The sequence below is a fragment of the Nyctereutes procyonoides genome, unplaced genomic scaffold, assembly GCF_905146905.1.
Source record: "Nyctereutes procyonoides isolate TBG_1078 unplaced genomic scaffold, NYPRO_anot_genome, whole genome shotgun sequence".
NCBI lineage: Eukaryota > Metazoa > Chordata > Mammalia > Carnivora > Canidae > Nyctereutes > Nyctereutes procyonoides.
The window spans coordinates 43301822-43323573 of NW_026575047.1; the positions used below are offsets into that span (position 1 = coordinate 43301822).

The 21752-nt window shown below is 43.1% G+C and overlaps 1 protein-coding gene across 1 annotated transcript in view; it reads left to right on the top strand.

Annotated features, from left to right (window-relative positions):
- The window catches only part of SV2B (synaptic vesicle glycoprotein 2B), a 181415-nt gene that overhangs the window by 92307 nt on the left and 67356 nt on the right, over positions 1–21752 (top strand). The window contains exon 2 of the mRNA XM_055325942.1: positions 15508–16350. Coding sequence (XP_055181917.1) covers positions 15810–16350 — 541 coding nt within the window. The 5' untranslated portion in view covers positions 15508–15809. The remainder of the gene's footprint in view (positions 1–15507; positions 16351–21752) is intronic.

Consider the following 21752-nt stretch of genomic DNA (forward strand, 5'->3'; position numbering starts at 1 on the left):
TCTTAGGTGGACTTCCTGCTAAGCCTGATGTGGGCCTCAATCCCACGACCCTGAGATCATGACCTGAGCCAAAATCAAGAGTCAGATGTTCAGCTGAGTCACCCAGGCACCCGGAACCGGTTTTTAACAGAGGGGCAAACCGACATTGAAGGGGGTCAATTAACTTTCACATCTAAACTCAGAATCAAACCCATGCTGATCTAATGCTGAAAGAGGGGCCCCAGTTTTTGTGAATAAACATTTGCCTAAAGTTTCCCGACTCACTGTACTTCTGAAAGTTCAGTGATTCTTTATTGCTGCATTTTCTCCTCTTCTCCCTCCTTTGCATCCTCTTCTTCTAGAAGGCTTTATTGTCTTGGTATAATGCACATGATTCTCCTTTCTCAGAGGTAACTATTGCTAATATTATGTTACAGAAGTTCATCCTTCCAGAAGGTTCATGCATATAGCCATATGTATGCTATATCTATATATGGATGCTTCACAGATCCACATGGGGCTGTTCTTCAGAGGCTCGGCTATGGCTCCTATTTTGAATTTCAGTTCAGAAAAGTCAGAAACCCCTTCAGGGATTTCTTTGGACTATAATCAGATTGAAAACTTCCAGTTTGTTGGAGACTTTGGAAGGGCTGTCCATCTGGGCACATTGTGCAAAATGCCCTCTAGGAAGCTAAAGATCATGCAATCACTTTGAGTGAATGGGGGCGGGGTCGAGGGGATCCATGACTCCTTAAGAGGATAAGAAAGTTGTCTTCTCATTTATCAAGTGATGTGCTCATGAAGTTACAAGTGTTAGACCTGGCTAGTGTACCTGCTGTCTTTTCTCTGGTCTTGATTATACTGTAAAGAGAGCAAGTTTAAAGTCAGGGGTGTCCAGAGGAGGGAGGATGGGTCCTCTGATTGATCTAGAAGTTTGAAAAGCTGCTGTTCTGATGTTAGGATCCATTATTTTGCTACATCACCCCAAATAGGAAAAAAGACTATGACCCAGCTCTGGGGATGTGCGTCTTTCAGAGAGGCCTGGGAGAGTGAGAAAGGGGCATTTTGGTTGAGACTGCTCTGTAAGAGATGTGAAATGGAATCATAAGCAGCTTTCTTGAAAGTATTCATCCGCTGCAAATTTTAAAAGGTGGGCCTGAAGAATACCTCTGGGGAAAGCATCCTGTGTCAAGAGCCAAGAGTTGCCTCAGTGGGGTGTCTTTCTAGTCTCTGTATCTGAAAGTGGCCTGTGTGATGCCCACCAGGGAAGTGATTTGTCCAGTTCATCCAAACAAAGGGCTGGTTTATTAGGAGCATGTCTATCAAGCTTGAGTGGCCAGCTTGAGATCAACAGGCTAACCAAGGTCTTTGAGCCTAGAGGAAGCAGCTACAGCTTTTCTGATGTGCTAGAAACTGACCAGTGTCTGAGCTGCTTCTTTCCACTTCTCCCGCAGAGACCACTTCCATTTTGCAAACCATGTGTCTGTCCTACTTATATGCACAACAGCTTGCAAATAACCTCCTTTTCTTTAGATCTCTAGGGGGAATCATTACTGTGTGGTTTATGATGAAGAAAGTGGTATTTTCCCCCTTTGAAATGAAAACAACACTGGATTAGCTGGTTTCAGGGGTGAAAGTTTCTGAAGATCATTTTGCTCATGACACTCGTATATTCACAGAATGCAGAAAGACATTGAGGATTTGGTTTCAAGGCTCCTGATGACAACAGCAGGCTGCTCTGGAGGTGGACCCCGGATGAGGCCTGAGGAGGAACTGTCCTTCATGAGACGTGTTGCAGTGATGTGCCATCTGTTTCTAGAATGATTCTAGTAACAGTGGAGGAGCCCATGAAAATATCCCTGCCAGGTCTTCTCACAATTCATCTTCTTCCCTCCTTGTGTATGACAGCCCTCTATATAATAAGCAACGTAGGAATAGGAGGACAGTGAAGACACATCTTCAAAAAAATTATCTTGCTGTCATTCAGATTCTCTCCTACCTGCCCCTCCTTTTGATCTACACTCTGGATGCCGGGACATAGCGCACGTTCTCTCTCAGAGTTCATTTTCATCTCAAGGGCAGTTTAAAGGATGCTGTGATAGGTTACCTGGGTCTCTACTGCTCTGGGCTTCAGTTGGGCAGGAGTCCAGTATCCTCTTTATTTTTCTTTTGTAATATTATATTTATTTAAAAAATTTTTAAGGATTTTATTTATTTATTCATGAGAGACACAGAGCGGGAGAGAGAGAGGCAGAGACATAGGCAGAGAGAGAAACAGGCTCCATGCAGGGAGCCTGATGTGGGACTTGATCCTGGGACTTCAGGATCATGCCCTGGGCTGAATGAAGGCCAGCGCTCGACCACTGAGCCACCCAGGCGTCCCCGCAATATTATATTTATTGAGGGCTTATCAATGCAAAGTTCTGCCACCTGCTAGGAGACAAAGATGAATGTGAGATGGACCCTGTCCTCAAGGCACTTAGTGATCTAGGCGGTCAGCTGTGAGGGTAAGCAATGGGGACAACACTGTTTTTGGTGGTTTAACTAGAGTTCTTTGAAACATTGACATCATTTGAAAATTGTCCTTGCCAAATATGTAGGAGTAATTTCAACAGTAAAGCCAAACAGTGGAAAAGGGTACGTCAAAGATGCATCCCTCAAATAGCCAGAGACGCCAGACAGATAATATGCGGTGTTCTGTGATATTGTGGGGAAACCCGCAGAGCTCTGCAGAGGCTGTGAGGTATGGCATGGTCTCTCTCCAGATTTGTGACCTTGGGCAATGCCCTTGACCTCTCTGAGCTCCTGTTTCCCAAGCACTCCCTCCTCAGACTTCGTGAGGATTATATGAGATTGTGTGAGAAAGCTCCCAACATATACTACGAGCTCATTAAAGGGTTTCTTCCTCTCCCCATCCTTTCCCTGTTACTCTAGGATTTGGAGCAGAGCCCAGAACTGTACAAAACGCTAGGCTGCAGCACTAAATATGTTTGCAATCCTGGCAACATTTTAGCCCTTTCTAATTACAAAGTTTATACTTTGCCAAAGCTGAATTAGGGGCTGGAGGATGGAGAGAAGGGGATGGGGTGCTAATTATGGAGACTAAATACACTAGAGTGGGGGAAGGGGAAGGAGAAGAACCAGAGGGCCCATCACACCCAGAGGCTGAGTAATTCCAGGATAATGAGGAGATGCAGACAGGAATTCGGACATACCGAGGTAATTAAAAAAAAAAAAAAGATTATTTCAGGGAAATACATGGGACTGATAAGTACAAGACGAGCTATGAGCCTCTACTTATGCTTTCCCCAAAGTGAGAGGTGTGGGGAGGTTTCTGACACTGGGAGAGCTGCAGGCTGATGGGGTTCAGGGTGGAACCATAACTGGGCAGCAGGGACCAGGAGACCCTAGCCAAGCAGTGTTGGGGTAAGCCCATGGGCCCCAGCCCCAGAGGATGGGAAATGCAGGCCGTTCTGGAGAAGGAGGTATTTGGGCACCTGAGTCATTACAAGGCTAGAATGTAGCAAAAAGCTGGTTAGTTTCAAGAAAAAACCATACAGGAAGGCTAAGAGGAGAGCACAGGCCAATCAGGGCATCAGGGCACCAGAAGTGCCCATCCCGGCTGTATTGGCTCTCGGACTTGCCTTTGGGGCACATTTGGAAGGTCTTGGATTCTCCTTGATATCATCTCCATCAGTTTGTCCATCTGCCAGTCTTTATGTTCTCCACAGATCTATATCTACAAAGTTTTTAGAGATCCAGACTTTTAACCAGAATCTTCTCCTGGAGTAACATATTTGTTTCATGCCAGTTCTGTATTTTTACTTTTTTGGGGGTAGATTTGCAAAGGTTCTAACAAAGCAAAAGATGGAGAATAGCTCATGGGTGAAAAGAAGACTCTATCCTTACAGAAAGACTGTTGTTTTTAGATTTGGTAAAATTTCAATCAGCTAGAATATGAGGGCTATGAGGGCAGAAGCTTGTTATAATCTCCTTGGGGTTCATGGCACCTGGCACCCAGCACCTACCATGTAATATAGGAGCCCCCCAAAGTACTCATGAAATCAGGACTATCATAATGACAATTCAGTAGGGCTAATCCCCTAGGATGGGGCTACCAGGAAGGGAATAAATGAAGCCAGGGAGGTGGATGGATTTTCATGAGGGTCTTTCAAGGGCAAATTAAGGACAGTGTTTTGAAGGTCTTGAGAAGCTACTTAAGAGATTTGAGTCACGCTGCGTGGAAGGGGGCTGACTGTGTCGAGGGAATCCAGTTGAGCGATGCACAAGGCTGTGTCAGTGGGGTGGAGCGCAGGGCATGACTCCAGACCTTGTTTGTTTGGCATCATGTCAAAAGTTAAAAGCAAATAAATAGGGTCAGCTGGCAAAATCTGTGGGCCACATAAGGAGGGGATCTCTGGCTTTCTTTGATGATGGCCATGATAGTCTTCAAAGTTATATTCAATTCTATTATTGTAGTTGTCTAAACTATTTGTTCCTTCTCTTCAAGCCTGTCTTTCAACCAGGAGAACTGTTTTTAAATCACATCTATTTGGGGAAGGACAAAAATGTGTCTGAAAGGCGCAGCAGGTTCTAATAGCTCTTCTTGCTCTGGGAGATTGAAGTCCACCAGCAACGTGACCTACCTATAAATGTTCCCTTAGATAGCTCTGTGTTGTGTTCTCTAAGGCTCCTGGTGGATCTGTGTAGCAAAGGGGTTCAATTTTAACAGCTCTTTTCTTTCCAGAAGAAGTATTGCTTCTCAGGAAACAAAACAAAACTTGCTGCCATTCTTTTCTCTTCTTCTAGCCTCCATCAATTAGTTGAATACCCTCTGTTGTCACTCAAGGACCTTCCCAGTCTGGCTCTAACTTCTTTTCCACATTTATCTCCAGCCATCCTCCCAGAATCCTCCTGCACTCCCTCTTGACCCATCAGCTCCCTTGCAGGTACATCATTAGATAATTTGGCATCACCGAAGAAGAACAGAATATGCCACCCCGAAAGATGCCTTGGCCTATTGATTATTTTGAATTGAGCTTACTTAAGAAAGAATTGTTGCAAGAAGGATCCTCAGATTCTCCTTTGTTCCTCTGAAAGCAGGAAATAAATCCCCCTTGTGAAAGATATGCTCCTTGTACCAGGAAGCTAGAAGGCATCCTTGTCTCCAAACATAGGGGATTGAGGGCCAAGAGGGCTGTGTGAAGAACACTTACCACTTCTTAACTAATTTACTATCCCAAGATCAAATCCCTTCATCTGGTCAATTCTTCACAAATTTATTGTTTCTTTGTCTAAAAGGTATAAAAGCTGCCTGCTTTGGTCACGTGAGTATCATATTTTTATAGTGCTGCTCTACATACAAAATTAAATTTGTTTTTTTTTTTCCTGTTAATCTATCTTATGTCAATTATTAGGTCAGCCAAAGAACCCAGAAGGCAAGAATGGGAAAATTTTCCATCCACATTTGCAGGATTCACTATATAATTTTGTAAGTTTGATCATTTACTTGGGCACGTGTGTTTCCAAGTGAACATACCAGGGTTGTGCTCAGTTGTTCATGGACAGTATATACTCTTTGTTGAGTGTGCCTGATTGTAAGGTAAAGTGGGATGGTAGAAGAATGTTCTGGTATAGAATAGAGGAACCCAGATCCCAAGGACCTGGGTTGGGGGCTCTGAGTTGTCTGGTGGGCAGGCCCTCTCAGTAGTAGCCAATAGATTCCTGCGCACATGTAAGGTTTTTTTGAGCTGGCAGCAGGAGAGGAAGTAAGGGTAAGGGGGCAGAAGCCTAGTGTAGATGGAGAGTTTGAATCTGACTCTCGAACTTACTAGCTGTATAACCTTGACAAGTGCCTTAACCTCTCTGAGCTTGTTTTTCCTTCTATGGAATAGAGAAATAAGGATATCCATCTTGCAGTGTTGTGAAGTTAAATGAGATGATACATTTTTAGTACTCAAGTGAGAAAATGTTGCGTTCCTTCTACTTGGAAGACAGCATTTTCTGTCTGGGTGGTATTTGCCAGTTTTCCATCAATCATGCATGATTCTTGAGGCTTTTACCATATCACTGGTAAAGATCAAACATCACCTGTACTCCCATTTAATTAAAAAAATCCACTCATTCTTATTAACAGAATACCTTTACTTAGGAAGGAAACTATATCACTCCTGTAACCATAGGGTAACTATAAAAACAAACACAATGAAAACAACACAGTGTTATGTTACTGATGTTCAGCCAGACACTGTTCCCTGCTAAAGGCTACAAAGCTAATCTTGTTTGTACTTTGTTGCAAAAGGTTCTCACTTTGTTGCAAAAGGGCAATTCACTAGTTAGCAGGTAGGTGGTAGAACTGTACTGGTCCCCCAAAGAAGATTTTGATGTCCCTGACTATCAAAAGGGATTGAAAGAACATTGAAAATACAATCACCCTTCTTCTCTGTGATTCAATGGTATTTAATGCTATGCTTGAACATCTTTTGAAATGATGTCAGGTCCCACAAAAGATATAGCATCTTCCACTTTGGGAAATGCCAGCCTTGGGCATCAATCATTTAGGAGCACAATATTAGCTCATGACTACAGGGATGTGGGTCAGGGTCAGGATCCCCAGAGAAGGGAGCTGACATAGGGTGGTGGGGAGAGGTGGTCAAGACCCTGGTCTGGGAGTGAGGGTTGGGGGTGAGGATTCAGGGCAGGGTTGCAGCAGAGTGGAGTGCTAAACATCCAGAAGGTCTCACCTCAAAGGCTGCAGATTTGCTGCTCAAATAGTAGGGTGAAGGTAAGGCTCTTATTGTCATTTTGGCCCTGTTATGCATTGCTGCAGAGGTTAGTAAATATGTAGAAATGCAGATCTATGTGTTGGGCATTGATATAACAATAGCTATTTTTACTGAGCTCTTATCAAAGGTTTCTGAACATATTGACTCATTTAATTCTCATAACAACCCAATGAATAAAAATCTGTATTCTTTTCATTTCACACATGAAGAAACTGCAGCCTAAAGGTTACATAACTAGCTCTGATTTTCTGAGCTTATAAGAAGCAAAGCTGGTATCTGAAAATGTGTGTGGTGGGCAAGAATTTGCTTTATAACATTACCCAGGGCAAGAAAGAGCGTTAAAAGTGTTTTTCTTCATCAAATCGCAAGTAGTGTTGATGAGATGGCCATTATCACTCTTTGTTAAAGCTTCCTTCCTGCTCTGCTGGACCACTTACGTGGTCCCCTGAACAGAGGGAGTGCCTGGCTCACAGCCCATGGCTATGGCCACCATGGTCCTTGTTCTTGCTGCTTCTCAGGTCTGCCTACAGGAGCCAGCTTTGCACCATCTGCTAGGCAGTTTTAGTGTGGATGAATACAGTGACACCACTCAACAATTCTTGTTTCTGTTTACGGATTGTACGACTGGGTGCGATCCACGTAGCTGGTCTCAAGGCTGCAGGGTTAATAGTCTCCATAGATGTCCAAGCTCTTCCCCATCCAGAGTGATGCCTACAAGAGGGACTGGGGTCTCCTCTCAGGGAACTCATTTCCTGCTTCTTAGAGTTCCCCTCTCCCAGAGCTTGGGCACCTCATCTACATGTCAAAACACCAGTACCTGTTGTCTTCCCTTTTAGCTTAGCTCCTGGAGGGCCTAATTGTGTGAAGACTGGGTAGGAGCCTTCTTTGGTCTTGCCCTTGAATCGATAGCACACATAAATGTCACCTGCTTCCTGAGGAAGGAAGAACATAGGGCAGAGATTCTTGACCTTGAGTAAGCACAAATTACCTGGAGAACTTGCTAGCAAAACAGATTTCTGTCCCCTTTTTGTTTCAGAAGATTTGGAATGGGGTCCAGGAATCTGTATTTATCTGGCACAAAATGATTCTCCTGCAGGTGATTTGAGGACCACACCATGGAAAACATTACTTGCCTTTAGCACACAGAGGAGCCAAGAGGGAGAAAATTAGCATTTCAGGGAGTACCAGGCAAACATTAACATCTTAACAAATCACCCTGCTGGAGACATTTGCATAATAAAAATACATATTTGTAATATATAATATTATGGAAACTACTGGTAAAATGATATGAATATATGATTTGCTTAGCATTTTCCCCTACTATTATAGTGCGATCATTTTCTTCTCTTTTTTTAATAAGTCTTTCAAAGAACATAATTTTTATAACATGGTAATATTTAACTGTATGAGTATGAGAACATTTATTTTCCTATTCCACATTATTTAATATATGCTTGTTTTCCAGGTTTGATGTTCTAAATACTGCTTTGTTTTTTTGTTCTGTTTTGTTTTTAAAGATTTTATTTATTTATGAGAGACACAGAGAGAGAGGCAGAGACACAGGCAGAGGGAGAAGCAGGCTGCATGCAGGAAGCCCAATGTGGGACTGGATCCCCGGTCTCTAGGATCACGCCCTGGGCTGAAGGCAGTGGTAAACTGCTGAACCACCCGGGCTGCCCTAAGAGATAGGACTTTAACTCAGGTCCTCTATCCAGTGATCTGGTGATCTTTCTCTTACCCAGCTTACAATGTTTTATATTGAGTCCTCCTGACCTCTCTCAGCACTCATTTTTTATATGAATTACACAATTAGGATGGAAACTTAAGGAAAAGGTGCCTGCAAAGCTAACTGACCCATTGAACATCTGACTACTACCCGCTGGAGTTTGTTCACTACCCTACCTCTTGTTCATGTAAATAGAATTACAGCAAGATTCTCAAATAACATTTACTCACAAACCTTTATATGCCTCAGTTCCCCCTAAATTCCTGCCAAATAATTTCAGGGGTGCTCAAGTCTAGCTCATGACTTGGTGTATTAGTCCTTCTGGTCTAGGTTGTCTGCCATTTTCTTCTGCCCTGACTCACTAGAGTGAATCTCCCTTCAAAGCCAATTGCACTTGAGGGTACAGCTACTGGTGATTCCTGCCAATGGGGCCAGAGAGTGTGCCCAGCTTTCCAGGGGTGAGTGTTGAGGACGTTAGTATCTTTACTAAGGGGACCATCCTTTGTTATTGCTTGCGCTGAAGTTGCTACATTCCAGGCTCTTGATACATCACCAAGATTTGACTGAATCCGGTGAAAAATCTGAGTTATGCATTTCCTCCAGTTGTGACCCATTGGGCTGTGACCAGGCTGTGCTCCTCACTTCTCTCTTCCAATAGGAAGCTCTTGGTCCCACATGCAAGTAGACTTTGGGATGCTCACCAAGTGGGCTTTCAAGACACGAGAAAATCATAGGATGAATATACCTACAACTATAGGCACAAAATCAGTGTGTAACTGTTTGGAAAAGCCTGGATTCCATGGATGTTAACACAGGTTCCGAGGAAAAAGAGGTGGTGATTATGGGAAACACTGATTTCAACAAGTTAAATGGATTTATTTTGGTGAGGGAAAGAACACCAGTTTTATTGAGGTATAACGTATACACCATTAAATCCACTCATGAGTGTACATTTCAATGGTTTTTTAGTAAACTTATGAAGCTGTGCAACCATCACTACAATCCAGTTTTAAAACATTTCTGTCATTCCCCCAACCCAAATTTCCTGAAGTTTACTTACAGTCAATCCCCACTTCCACCCCTCCCTTTGGCAACCAATAATCTGCACTCTGGTTCTATGGATTTTTGTCTGTTCTGGACATTTCATATCAATGGAATACTATAATATAAGGCCTTTGGTGTTTGGCTTCTTTGACTTGGCATAATGTTTTTGAGGTTCATCCATGTTGTAGTATGTATCAGTATCTTGTGCTTTTTTATTGCTGATGATTATACTATTGCCTGGATATACCACATTTTGTGATGGATGTTTGTATTGTTTCCAGTTTGGGGCCATTATAAATTATACTATTATCAGCATTCCTGTATTAGTCTTTAGAGAGGGCATATGTTTGTTTTTTATTTTTTTAAAATTTCTCCCAGGTAGATTCTTAGGATGGAACTGCTGGCTTATTTTGTAAGTGCATGCTTAACATTTTAAGAAACTGCCAAACTATTTTCCAAAGGAGCTGAACCATTCTTCATTCCTAGCCCCATGTTTGAGGGTTCTGATTCAGCACATCCCAGCCCATCCTTGCTATTGTCTGTCTGTTGATTGGAGTTGTTCCAATGGGTATGTGGTACAGCTCATTGTGGTATTAAATAGATATCTATTAGGTCTTTCACAGAGTTGTTTTTTTTTAAAGATTTTATTTATTTATTCATGAGAAACACAGAAAGAGAGAGGCAGAGACATAAGCAGAGGGAGAAGCAGGCTCCATGCAGAAAGCCCGATATGGGACTCGATCCCGGGACTCCAGGATCACTCCCTGAGCCGAAGACAGACGCTTAACCGCTAAGCCACCCAGGCATCCCTTTCACAGACTTTAACATAGAAATGTACAGTTTTAATCTCCAGAAGAGAATGGTGAATAGGATATGCCATGTTTCCTAAACTTATTTGCTCTTGCAATTTTCTCCCCCTCCTCCCCTCACCCCTCCTGAAATGAGCTTATGAAAGGCCTAACATTCTGGAGCACACATTTTGGGAAGCATTACATTATTTTATTATAATATTATCTTTAGCTTTGTTCTCCGTGATATTTAATTACACATAAGGGTTTACCACACAGTGATGCTGAGTCGAATAGCACAGACCCTGAGGTTCAGAGAATGTGAGAGGTGAGAGAAGAGGCTGACGTGGTTAGGGCTGGCATGCGTCTGAGAGCAGTGGTTTTCAGGAGGAGCTAAATGTCAGTTTGTTTTTCTCTTGTATTTGGTTCCCCAGCGTGGCCCAGATGGACCCCCACATCTCAAGCAGAGCTGGGCTGGGCTCAAGCTGAGATCCTGGCTACATTTTAATTGTCAATGCTCAGTCAGATAATGATCATAATGACAGCAACAACAACGATAATTATATCATATTTACATCAATCACATCTGCGCCAGGCACCAGGCTGAGCGCTCTTCATGGATTATCTCAAGTGGGTACTTTTATAGTCATTTTACAGATAAGAAAATTGAGGCACAGAGTGGTTAAGAGCTTGTGCCCAGGTCATAGGGCGTGGCAGTCAGGACTTGAACTGGGGCCCTCTGGCACCAGTTTGTGCTTTTGAACCACTCTGCTCTGTGTCCCACCACCCCACCAAAAAGGCAGTCTGAAAGAAGTCTGGAAAAATATTTTTGTTTGTTTTCATTATACAGCAACTGGAGCATTCTGGAAAGATTTCCTGGCTAGAGTTGCACCCCTCCCTAGAGTCACCACCATCCTAGTCACCTCACCTTCTCCTTCTCAGCTGACAGGAAATGTAGCACTTACTCTCCTGTGGGAGTCTCCTCATATCTGTCCTCCTCTTCTCATGGCCCCCACCTTTTATCCTTTTACTCCTCCCCTCCATGAAAACTTCTACTTAGTTTCATTTTTCACAGGTTTTCTCCTAGAAACCAGGCCATGTATCCCCACCAGGGAGATCTTTCTAGATCCCTGCTCTGCGTGACACACTGCTCTGCCCACTTCAACAACAGTCATGGCTCCCTTTGCTCAGAGGAAAATTCTCAGTCCCAGAGCAGGGTATGCAGACTGACTGATCTTCCCTCCCCCAGTGTATCGCCTGTAAGCCTCCCTTCTAGGATCATCCACTATAGGCAGGTGCTTCATTGCTGCCCAAACAAGTTAAGCCATGTTCTCCTCCATAACTTTACTGATCCTTGTTCTCCAGTGTGCAATGGCCTCCTCTCCCTTCTGGCTTCTCTGAGCCCTTTCCTGCCCTTGATAGTCCCCAGCTTCTAGGATGCTAGCACATCCCAGCACATAAACAACCCGTCCCTCTTCTGAACCACCTTGGGAGAGCCTACGATTGTGATGTCCTAGCATTAGTCTTGTTCACTGTGAAATGAGTTTGTAATGATACTCCTTGCCTCGTAGGGTTGTTGTCCTGGTTAAATATTCAGGATACACTTGATACACTTAGCATAGTACCTAGCACAAAGCCACAAGGCAAGTATTTGATAAATAAAAGATAATATTATTAATAATTAAGATTGTCATTTTTATTACTGCATTGTTCTATCTAACTCTTCCATGAGGGGTGGATGTCTTGAGAATGGGGCTCAAGTCATATCATATTAATTACAATGTCTGAAGCACCAAAGGTCCTGGGGGACCTTTGTGGACGATGAGTGCACAAAGCCTAACCAGGGTATCAGAAGCTTGATGCCACTCTTGGCTCTGCAGGCAACTCAATGTGTGACCTTGACTTGTCTCTTTGGAGTTCAGTCTCTCTCCCTTGTACCACCTCTTTAAGGTTCTCTGTGAACCTGCTTCAAATCTAATCCCTGACATCGGTTCTCCATGTTAACTTGGACACATTCTTTATTCCTCCCTAACCCTCAGTTTTCTTCATCCATGAAATGGAGAGAATGGTTTTGCTTCACTACTGGCTGTGAAGATAAATGAGTTTGCTTTTTTGTACATATGGCTCTCGTGCTTCTTTTGTTATTGCTGGTTAGGGTAATGTTGAATTCATTAGTTTCTTGGCTGGGGCTGCCTTAACCAAGTACCATAAAGTGGGTGGCTTAAAGAAATTCACTGTCTCATGGTTCTGAAGGCTAGAAATCCAAAATTAGTTCCTTTGGAGGGCAGTGAGGGAAACTGTTCCAGGCTTCTCCTCTAGCTTCAGGTAGCCTTAGTTATTCCCCGGCTTGTTGATGGTGGCAGTCTCCCGGTGTCATGTCATCTTCCCCCTATTCAGATCAGTATCTGAGTCCAAATTTCCCCTCTGTATAAGGTCATCAGTCATACTGGATTAGAGCCCATCCTAATGATCTCGTCTTAACTCAATTACTTCTAGAAAGACCATATTTCCAAATAAGGTCACATTCTGAGGTCCTGGGGATTAGTGCTTCAATATACCTTCTTAGGGATTCACCTTTCAACCCATAACACTGAAAGTGATTAAAGATTGTATTCTCTACGAAAAGCTTTCCTGGAGAGATAACTTGGCATTTCTCAATGGAAGAGAAAACAACCCTACAACACCCGACAGCGATTCCTGTCTACTCTACTGCGCTTGCCATTTGCAGCAGTTCATTTCACTGGATCAGATAAGTGGAATCAGCTTCAACGAAGATCCGTTTCTTTCCACAAAGCAAATCCCAGGACCTCTGCCCCTTGTGACATTTCCCACATGTGCTTTTAGAATTGCAAATCTATCATTTCTGGTTCATGACATTTTTTGCAGAGCCCCCAGGATGGAAATAACACACCAGATCTCAGGCAGTTGGCATTCTTTCTCTGTTTTTTTTTTTTTATAGCATTCTGTGAAACTCTCATGCTGTTTACATGTGATTTATATTCTTCCTGTGGTTCCTAAATGGATATAATAAAAACATTTAGAATATTAATCTGACATGGTTCAGGCCAGCATGGTCTAATACAAATTTATTTACTAGACATGGTGGAAGTCTGAAAAGATAAAGTGAGAATCAGTCCTTAGTAAATCTTTCTTGCTGGCTCCTATGACACTGTTTCTGAGAGGGGTGTCCCCTGGAGTCCTTGGGATGTTTGTGGAAAATGTAGGTTTCCAGGTCTCACCCACTGCTCTGCAAGTTCAGAGGCTTTGGAGGAGGCGTTCCAGGGTTTGCGTGTCTAATAAGTGCCTCAAGCCGCTGTGGTTTGGGCCCACCCTTCGTCTGAGAACCACTGGTCTCCGGCATCACCCAGAAGTGTGTTTTGGTTTTGAGTCACATGAGTTCCAGAGCTGGAGACTGTCCAGGGCTGAAGGTGGGGAGAGCCAGGCAGGTAGGCATTTGGGCAGGGGGCCCAGGGCTGTGCCGTCAGCATCGCGAGGATGAGTGTGTCCTGTCCATTGTGGGGTGGCATCTGCTGAATGTGGCAACAGATCAGTGTGGATTTCAGATGGAACAGGTTGACCTGTAAAGGCACGTATATATGACAGCAGGTGGGTTGACCTGGGGAGTGGGTTTCTGGCAGTTCCAGTGAAGGCGTCTGGCAGCCAGAGAGAGCTAAAGTGGGGTCAGGTGTATGGGATGGGCCTTGCCTCTGCCCCTGAGGGCTGCTCAGGGAGCAGGTGGGGCTCCGTGTTGCCCTGGAGAGCTGTGTGAAAACTTGGACTCCTGAGCTTGAACCAGCGCCTCTGTGTGTGCTGGGAATCTGTATTCTAAAGTCCTCCAGGTGACTTAATGTGACAGTCCCTCTGAATAGCATTTGGGAAGCACGGGTGCCATGGAAAGAATTGACTTTGGGAATCAGCAGGTCTGGCGTTGACTCCTGGCTGTTTGATCTTGACCTAACTCCATCTGAGCCACAGTTTATCTATCTGTAAAATAAAGTACAAATATTTTCTTCTCGTTTTGATCATTGTGAGAATTAGGGAGAAGGGATGTGGCACATTTTAGCACAGTTTCTGGCACATGGTACACTTCATGTGGTGGTGGCTCCAAACCTCGTAAGAGCTGTGTTTTGAAAGGATGTGATTGGGACAGAGTGTGCCAGTCACTCTGTAGCAAGTGGCCACGGAGATTGACTTTGGCTCTGATAGCACTACGTCCTGGTTTCCATAATTGAGACTAGAAAAAAAAAAAAGAGTGACAATGTCAAGGCTTAAATAGTGTTTCCCACTCAGGTCTGATATTGTCCCAAGCATTTTATGAACGACCTTATGAGTTGGCTAGTATTGTTATCCCCATTTTACAGATGAGAAAATGGAGGCTCAGAGAGACGTGAGCATGGTCACACAGGTCTGATGTGGTGGAATCAAGCTCTCTGGCTCTGAGTCTTCAGCAGCTTTTCCAGCCAAGTTCAAGGTCACAGTGGTCCTTGACCCACAGTGCTGAGTCTCCAAGTGAGTTGGGCCTTCGGAGAAACGGTCCTCGATGTTTGCCACACCTTTCTAGATGTAAAATCGTATAGGCACTTCATAACAAAGTTAGAAAAGCTGGCCATTTTCTTAACAGAAGCTGAGTTGTAATAAACCTGTCCTGTTGCCAAAGGCTTGATAAATTCTAACAGAAAACCAGTAGCACATGGGGCACCTGGTGACTCAGTGGTTGAGTGTCTGTCTCTGGCTCAGGTCATGATCCCTGGGTCCTCAGATCAAGTCCCACATCAGGCTCCCTACAGGAAGCCAGCTTCTCCCTCTGCTTATGTCTCTGTCTCTTTCTGTGTGTCTCTCATGAATAATTAAGTAAAATCTAAAAAAAAAAAAAGTAACACAAATTGTCTTATATTGAGACTCCCTTGCCCACTTTCTATTTCCTTCCTGTGTAAGAGTTGACCCTTTCCATAGATTAATCAATACCACCAAGGGCTTCTCTGACCACTGTTCTTTCTTTCCTTCCACTTTGTCTCACTGATTCAGTCTTTATTCATTTGATACGAATCCAAATGTCTAATCAAGATTTCTTCCACTTAACACGTGAAGCACTGGCATTGGTAAACATATTTAGTTCTGAGAGTATTTTCTCATAATTTCTGCATTTTGTAACACTTCCTCTCTCTCTTCTCTGTACTCCCAGGGCATAACCTTCAGTAGCAGAACAAATCAGGCCTGCCAGCAAGCTGCCAAGTCCTGTGGGCTCCTTGTCAAGGAAAACAGCTGGCCCCATTTCTAATCAACATTTCCCCCACAAAACAAAACACTGCTGGGTCACTGAAGGAGACCAGACCAGAATTTGAAACTTTCCAAAGACTTCCAATAGACATCGAATGCAAAAGGATACTTACATTGTTTTTGGATAAATCTACTCTGTTTGGGAGATAAGAGGGAGAATCAACCAAGAAGTCACACAGTTTCTTCATTTACACCTCTGCACATACGATGGATGATGGTTATCGAAATAGCCCAAACCTTTACCACAGTGCAAGGGATATAGCTCGAGAGGCGACCCGGCAGTCCCGGAACCAAGGAATGGATGACTACAAGTATCAGGACAACTATGAGGGCTATGCCCCCAATGATGCCTATTATCGTGGCAATGAGTCCAACCCAGAGGAGGATGCACAGAGTGATGTTACAGAAGGCCATGACGAGGAGGATGAGATCTATGAGGGCGAGTACCAGGGCATCCCTCACCCAGATGATGTCAAGGCCAAGCAGGCCAAGATGGCACCCTCCAGGGCAGATGGCCTTCGGGGCCAGGCTGACCTGATGGCCGAGAGGATGGAAGATGAGGAGCAGTTGGCCCACCAGTATGAGACCATCATTGATGAGTGTGGCCATGGACGTTTCCAGTGGATCCTCTTTTTTGTCTTGGGTTTGGCTCTGATGGCTGATGGAGTGGAGGTATTCGTGGTGAGTTTCGTCCTGCCCAGTGCAGAGAAGGACATGTGTCTGTCCAGTTCCAAAAAAGGAATGCTTGGTAAGTAGAAATTTCCAAAGATCATTCTCCTGTGGTATTAAATCATGAAGGGGAAAGAGCAATAAAATTTGTATAGCACCTGTCACAATTGGGTGCCTTAAATCAATCACAATGCCCTTGCAATGTTCTCACTTTACATCCATTTGTCTTTAAGGTAAATTTATCTCAGAGACAATTAATTTGCTCAAGTTTACCCAGCTAGTAAGTACTGGAGCTTGAACCCCTGCTCAGGTCTGTCTGACTCTCAAGTTCTTGTTTCTTTTTCCAAATCCTAGTGCCTTTTTGAGAGTCAGACCTCTCTCATCTTCATATTAAGCCATCTCCCATTTGGATATTAAACCATATCCAAATGACAAACACATTTTGTGAGTGGTAGGCCAGAAGGCCTGTTCCACTTAGCCCTCTCTGTGTCCTTCTAGAATCCAGTGGCATCTGCTACCAGTTTCTCTTATATGTAGATGTTACTGGGCTGACTACCCATGTACTTTGGGGATGCATGCTGGAGTGAACTTACCCCTAGAACCCCTGCAGGCCATTGGGAACCATACTGTGAAGGACAGATGGATTCCACAGGATGGAGGACCAGCTTTGCAAGTCAGTAATGAGACTGGCACCATCAGAGTCAAAGTGTCAGATATCAGGACATGAGACAAAGAGGATTTTAAGTTAGAGAGAGGAAGGTCACCAATGGCATGGTATACAAGAGATTCATCATAATACAGACAAGGGTTTGTCTTGATCATTAAACATCTTGCAAACATATCCACTTCTAAATGTAAAGTCCATGCAGTTGATTATTTGCCAAACATTGAGAACTTGATGTAAGTCATATTCTTAAGAACATTCAAGAACTCAAAACCTATCTAGCAACTTAGTTTATTAATTCAACAAATATTTGTTACATGTATACTGTGTGCCAGTCTCTATGTTCAGCCTTGGGGAGAAAATATTGAATCAGATTGACATAGTCTTTGCCTCTCAAGGGACTCACACAGCAGAACACACAGGCATTAACAAACACAGAGACTTATTTAATTACTGTAGAGATAAGTGTGCTATGAAATATCTTATATAACTCTTTTCCCTAGTACTTGCTTTAAAGCAAGTGCTGGCAAGGGTGCCTGGGTGGTACAATCAGTTAACCATCTGACTTGGTTTTGGCTCAGGTCCTGATCTCAAAGTCCTGATCTCAGGGTCATGAGATTGAGCCCTGAGTTGGGCTCCATGCTCAGCATGGGGTCTGCTGCAGATTCTCTCTCTCCTTGCCCATCCCCTCATGCTCTCTCTCTCTCTCTCTGAAATAAATCCTTTTTTTTTTTTTTAAAAAAAAGCAGTGTTGGTAACATTTTCCATAAAGACCCAGATACTAAATATTTTAGGCTCTGCAGGCCCAGATAGTCTGTCACCACCACTCAACTCTGCCTTGGTAGTGCAAAAGAAGTCATAGACAATGCACAAACACATGGGCATAACTTGTTCCAATAAAACTTTATTTATGAAAAAAGACAAAGGGCTGGATTTAGCCTATGGTCTATAGTTTGCCAGTCCTGATATAAAGCCACTATAAATAAGGTTGGGATATAAAATAAAGAAAACATTTGCAATAAAGAATTGCTCCTGGAAGCTTTTAAAATTTGTTTTATCCATTTCTGCCTAACTAAAGGGCCATTTAAAATGATTGTGTCAGATATGATCGTTAGGGAACCAGAAGAGACTTGAGTATGGACAAGTAGAAGGAATGATTTGAGGAGCAAGGCTATCACCTGAAGTTTTTAAACACCAACAAAATTTTAGTTGCTTTTAAAATTGTATTCTTATTTTAAAAATTCTGCTCTGTGCTTTTAAGTTTGAATCCCTTTTTTTTTTTTGATACGGGCAAAAAATCCTTTTTTTTTTTTTTTTTTTTTTTTTTTTGGATAAGGGCAAAAAACAAACTCAAACCAAAGCATACAGCCCCTAACTTATCTAAATATTTCCAAAGCATTGATTTGCTTTGTGGTATTCTCAGCTGAAACCCTGGGTCCCCATTAGGCCGAATTGGCAATGTCAGGAATGATTTCATGCCCTCTTGGTCTCTCTGCCATCCAGGTGCCTGGCAACCTCATTAATAGAGTCATGGCACAGTTGGAGCTACTAATGGCTCCCAGGGCAATTGCTGGGAGTTGAGGGAACGGGGTCCTAATCTGGAGAGCTCATGCTTGTGCAATTTTGTTTTCAGTATTTACCAAGAAGACACTATGACTCAGCCCAAGAAAGACATGCAAACTACCAGACCAGAGATGGACTTCTGGGGCTCCCTTTGTGGTCAAGGAAATGGATCTGGGGCAGTAGATGGTGGAATGGTCTCCAGGGTCCAGCATTTCCACACACCATCTCATCTGACCTTCATGGTCACCATGGTGGTTAGAGGAGTTTTACCCCATTTGTACACGACAGGAAGCAGGCTCAGAGAGCTATATTCTAGTTTACACAGTAATTGCTGGAGCTGAGATTTCAATCCAGGTCTGTCTGATTTTAGTCTCTACTCATTCTGCTCCACCATACTACCTTTCTCTCCTACATGGTCTTTGGAAAAGAGGTCATGCCATGGGACAGGACTTCTTTCCATGTCATCAAGCAACCCCATAGATTGCTTAGAGGACCATAGATTGCTTCCAACAGAGAGGTAACATGGTGTCATAGATGATGGGGTGGGCCCTGGAGTCTGGCCACTATGATTTGACCACTAACTATATCATTTGTCAGTTAGTGACCTTGGGCAAGTCATAAATTCTCTGAGTTTCCCGTATGTGAAGTAGGGTAATGGTACTTTTTTTTTTTTGATGAGAACTAAATTAGATAAAGTTGGTAGAGCAACCAGCTCTACATAAGTCCTGAACAACTGTTAGTTCTTGCTACTTTGTATCTTGACATTATCCTTCCCAGCATTTGCCACAAATTATATTTGCAGTGACATAATGGAGCAGCATGCATGCTGGAGCCAGGTGGCCTGGGTTTGAGTTCTTGCTCTGCCAATTCCTAGCAGGGTGATTTGGGGAAAATGGCTTAGCTTCTCTATGCCTTCGTTTCCTTGCCTGCAAAATGGAGATGACCACAGGCTTTAATTTAAGGGTTATGTGAGGTTTCAGTGAGTTCAATGCATTTAACTTTCATAAAACAGTGCCTTGCATGTAATAGGTGCATGAGATATCTTGTTATTATTATTATTAAATAGTTCTTATTGTTACTAAACTGATGGCTTGATAATGAGGAGCCACCTAAATTCAGGCCTAGATCTTCTCAGGTGATGACACTGCACATTTTTTTTCAGGCCAAATTATTTTTTGTAGGCTTTTAAGGTCAAGCTGTCCTACGTTGGCCAGTAACAAGGCCTCCTCTCTTCTGTGCTAACCCAGTTCTTTCTTTCTTTCTTTCCCTTCCCTCTGTGTGTGTGTGTGTGTGTATGTTTGTGTGTGTTTAAGACTTATTTTTTTTTTTTTATTAGACAGAAAGAAAGCACGCGCATGTAGGGGGAGCAGCAGGCAGAGGGAGAGGGAGAAGCAGACCCTCTGCTGAACAGGGAGCCTGACGTGATCCCAGGACCCAGAGACCACAACTTGAGCCAAGGCCAGACACTTAACCAACTGAGCCACCCAGGTGCCCCTAAGACTTAATCTTTTCAGAGCAGTTTTAGGTTCACAGCCAAACTGAGAGGAAGGTACAGAGATTTCCCATATGACTCTGCCCCTACACATGCCTGGTCTCCCCCCATTACCAATATTCCACCCCCCACTAGAGTGATACACTTGTTATAATTGTTTAACCCTTGTAGACACATCATTGTCACCCCAAACTTGTACTTTACTTTCAATTTAGGGCTCACTCTTGGTGTTATACACTCAATGCATTTGGACAAATGTATAATGACATGCATCTATTATAAATAGTATCATACAAGGATGTTTCACTACCCTAAAAAATCCTCTGTGCTCTGCCCACTCAGCCCTTCCCTGACTCCAATCCCCGGAAACCACTGATTTTGTTGTTGTTGTTTCCATAAGGTTGTGCCTTTTCCAGAATGTTGTATAGTTGGATCATACAGTATGTAGCCTTTTCACATGGGCTTCTTTCACCTGAATAATGTGCATTTACATTTCTTTCATGTCTCTTCATGGGTTGATAGTGCATGTCTTTTTAGTGCTGAATACGATCCCATTGTCTGGATATACCACAGTTTATTTATCCATTCACCTACTGAAGGAAATCTTGGTTGCTTTCAAGTTTTGGCAACAAGAATAAAGCGGCCTTAAACATCTGCATGCAGATTTTTGTGTGGATGTAAGTTTCAACTCCTTTGGATAAATACCAAGGAGTGTGATTGTTGGATCGTATGGTAAGAACACGTTTGGTTTTGTATAAAACTGCCCAACTGCCTTCCAAAGTGGCTGTACCATTTTGCATTCCCACCAACAGTGAATGAGACCTCCTGTTGCTCCACATCCTGGCCAGCATTTGGTGTCCTTGATGTTCTGCTTTTTGGCCATTGTCATAGGTGTGTCTCCTTGTTGTTTTAACTTACCTTTCTCTGATGACATACCACATGGAGCATCTTTTCATATGCTTATTTACCAAATATGTAACTTCTGCAAGTGTCTGTTAGGGTGCTTGGCCCATTTTAAAATTAGATTGTTTCCTTATTGTTGAGTTTTAAGAGTTCTTTGTATGTTTCGGGTAACAGTCCTTTCTCAAGATGTGTCTTTTGCCAATATCTTCCAGTCTGTGACCTCTCTTCTCATTCATTCTTCTTGAATCTCTTCCTTTTAAAAAGAAACAGAAAGTGATGCCTCTAGACTTGACTCCTAACTTGATGTTCCAAGGAAGAGAATTCGGAAGAGAACATCTCCTACCCCAGACTCAGGCCTCAAATCATAGAGTATTTTGTTAGTGTTCTCTCTGGAATCAAATGAATCCATTTCAGAAAATAAGAGAAGTGTCCCTGGGACAGGTAACAAAAATATCTGAGTGCCTCTGTGCCACTTTCCTGAGCTTTCAGAAAGATGCAAGTGAGTTCCTTCAAGTGCTGTGCTTTAGTGGGTCACTCATCTAGAACTATCTCACTTGGGGAAGAAAAGTCTTGTGAAAATGTTGTTAGTGTTGAAGGTCCTGCCCTGCTTACTGTCAAGCGGTCAGTCTCTTTCAAGACAAGGAAAATGCATCCATTTGTGAGTTAAAACCTTCCATCATTATTATTTTTAAAACTACTGAGTATTACCGCATGTCTGGTATTCCCTCTGGTTGATGGTCAACCAAAGCAGGCAGGGCACAGCACACAGTGAGATTTATTTTTATATATATGTGTGTGTGCTAACTTATCAACATTATTATGTGAATGGTTTCTTGGTAGTTTATTACAAAACAAGAAG